Source organism: Malurus melanocephalus, unplaced genomic scaffold (assembly GCF_030028575.1).
Source record: "Malurus melanocephalus ecotype Western Australia unplaced genomic scaffold, MMel_1.1 scaffold_1219, whole genome shotgun sequence".
NCBI lineage: Eukaryota > Metazoa > Chordata > Aves > Passeriformes > Maluridae > Malurus > Malurus melanocephalus.
Window position 1 is genome coordinate 5,945 of NW_026624451.1, and position 2,058 is coordinate 8,002.

Consider the following 2,058-nt stretch of genomic DNA (forward strand, 5'->3'; position numbering starts at 1 on the left):
TGCTCTCCCTGGCAGGGATGGCGCTGTCCAAGCGGGAGCTGGACGAGCTGAAGCCATGGATCGAGAAGACGGTCAAGCGCGTGTTGGGCTTCTCGGAGCCCACGGTGGTCACTGCAGCACTCAACTGTGTGGGGAAGGGCATGGACAAGAAGAAAGCAGCAGGTACGTCCTGGGGGGGTTGTGAGAGCCCAAACCTGCCCAGGGTGGAGGGGCAGGGACACAGCAATGCTCTCACTGTGTGAAGTGAGGATGAGCAAATCCATCAGGGGAGATGTGAGCTTGGAATGTGTTACAACATCCACTAAGTGAGAACTGATTCCTTTCTCAAGGAATTGGAAATGGTAATTTGATCAGGGTGTTCTTTTTGCCTATCACAGCCTGAATTTGTTTCTCTTTGAGGCCCAGACTCCCTTAATCCCACAGTTCAAAGCTCTTGACAGCAGGATCCACAGATCCCAGATGCTCCCAGAGCCCTCCCTGTGTTTGTAGAGTTGAATCACTCTTACATTTAATGTTTTACAATTCCCGAGGAATCTCTGTGGATTTTCCATCCTCCCGTTCACCCCAAGCTCAGAATTCTGCACTGATGGGTTTTTCATCTTTTCCAGACCACCTCAAGCCCTTCCTGGATGATTCCACACTACGATTTGTGGACAAACTCTTTGAAGCCGTGGAGGAGGGACGGAGCTCCCGGCACTCCAAATCCAACAGCGACCGGACGCGCAAACGGGAGCTGAAGGTGATTATTGATTGTTTTTCCTGGGGTTGGGGGGTCTGCAGGCAGCACTGGGGTTCTGGCACACTCTCCTCTTCCAGAGAGGTACAGCTCGGAACGTTCAAGAGAAACGACTCTTTCTTTTCCCTGATGAAGTGTGGGAGCCTTTACCTTGCGGTTCTCTTTCCAGAGCCAAGGTGCATGCCTGGCTTTGGGTTTGTGTCAGGCTGCTGGAGTGACTCGGTGGGGATCCATCTCCCTTCTCCTCGCTGCTCCTGGTGCTTGTGTTTTCCTCTGGAGCCTGGCAGAGCTGCTCCCAGKGACTGCCATCGCTCTCGGTGCCCCGGTGCTCTGCCTGGGGCTCTGTGCTGGGTGATCTGCTGGCCTTTCACTCCCTTTTCCACCCAGAATCATCAAGAGGTGATTTTTGGCAGCTCCTGTCCTAGCTCAGGACTGATTTCAGCTGGCATTCTGCAGCTCTGGTGTTTCTCCCCTGTCTGGGGTGAGGGAAGGCTGGTGCATCCGGAGCTGTTTTCACTCAGTTTCTTCTTTGAGGACTTCTCTCATCATCATCATCATCTAGAACTGCATTTTCCTGTCACTCTGTCAGGTCTGACAGGCCCTGTGTGTGCTGCTCCCACTCGCAGGATTTTCCTTTCACTCTTGCTGAGGTTCCTATTTGATGGCAGTCTGGGTTTCCCTGACACTCGTAGTCAGCACTGAGCCAGGTGAGCCAGAGCAGTCCCGTGCAGGATCTGCAGCTCTTTGGGAGTTGGGACAAGCTGCCTGGTCTCCCTCTTTTCTGTTAGGAACTTGCTTTTCTTTCATCCATGGCAGTGGTGCCAGGCTGTCCCTGGGCTGTGGAAATGTGAGGCTCGAGCAGAGCTGGGGGTGCTCAGGGACAGGGCACAGATGGGGACATTGGCATTGCCATCACTTGCTGATGGCAGCAGTTGGTGACAGCCTGAGGGGTGGCTGGAGAGCAGCACTGGAGAGGATCTGTGCTGGCAGCACGAGCAGGGCTGGGGGACAGCAGGGGACCCCTCCCCAGTGCAGCCCAGGGGTGTCTGCTCTGAGCACTGCTGGTGCTCCTGCCTGAGCCAGAAGCTGGGCTTAGCCGAAAGTGATTCTTCTTCTCTTGGCTCCTGCTGTGGAGAGGGCTGTCCCTTCTGCCAAATCCTCACTCTTCTCTCTGGAATTGCATTTCTTGGAGCTTYTCCATCACGCTCTGGGCCTGTCTGGACCCTGCAGGAACACAAACTGCTCTCTGAGGTGCTCAGGTTGTGGCAGCACTTGCAGACTGACTGAACTGGCCCCACAGTGCAGGCTGTGGAGAGGAATTG

General features: G+C 54.8%; 1 protein-coding gene across 1 annotated transcript in view; it reads left to right on the forward strand.

Moving 5' to 3' along the window:
• The first annotated feature begins 6 nt into the window (after window positions 1–6).
• PRPF3 (pre-mRNA processing factor 3) overlaps window positions 7–2,058 on the forward strand; it is an 8,835-nt gene continuing 6,783 nt past the window's right edge. The window contains exons 1-2 of the mRNA XM_057387468.1: window positions 7–162; window positions 609–739. Coding sequence (XP_057243451.1) covers window positions 18–162; window positions 609–739 — 276 coding nt within the window. The 5' untranslated portion in view covers window positions 7–17. The remainder of the gene's footprint in view (window positions 163–608; window positions 740–2,058) is intronic.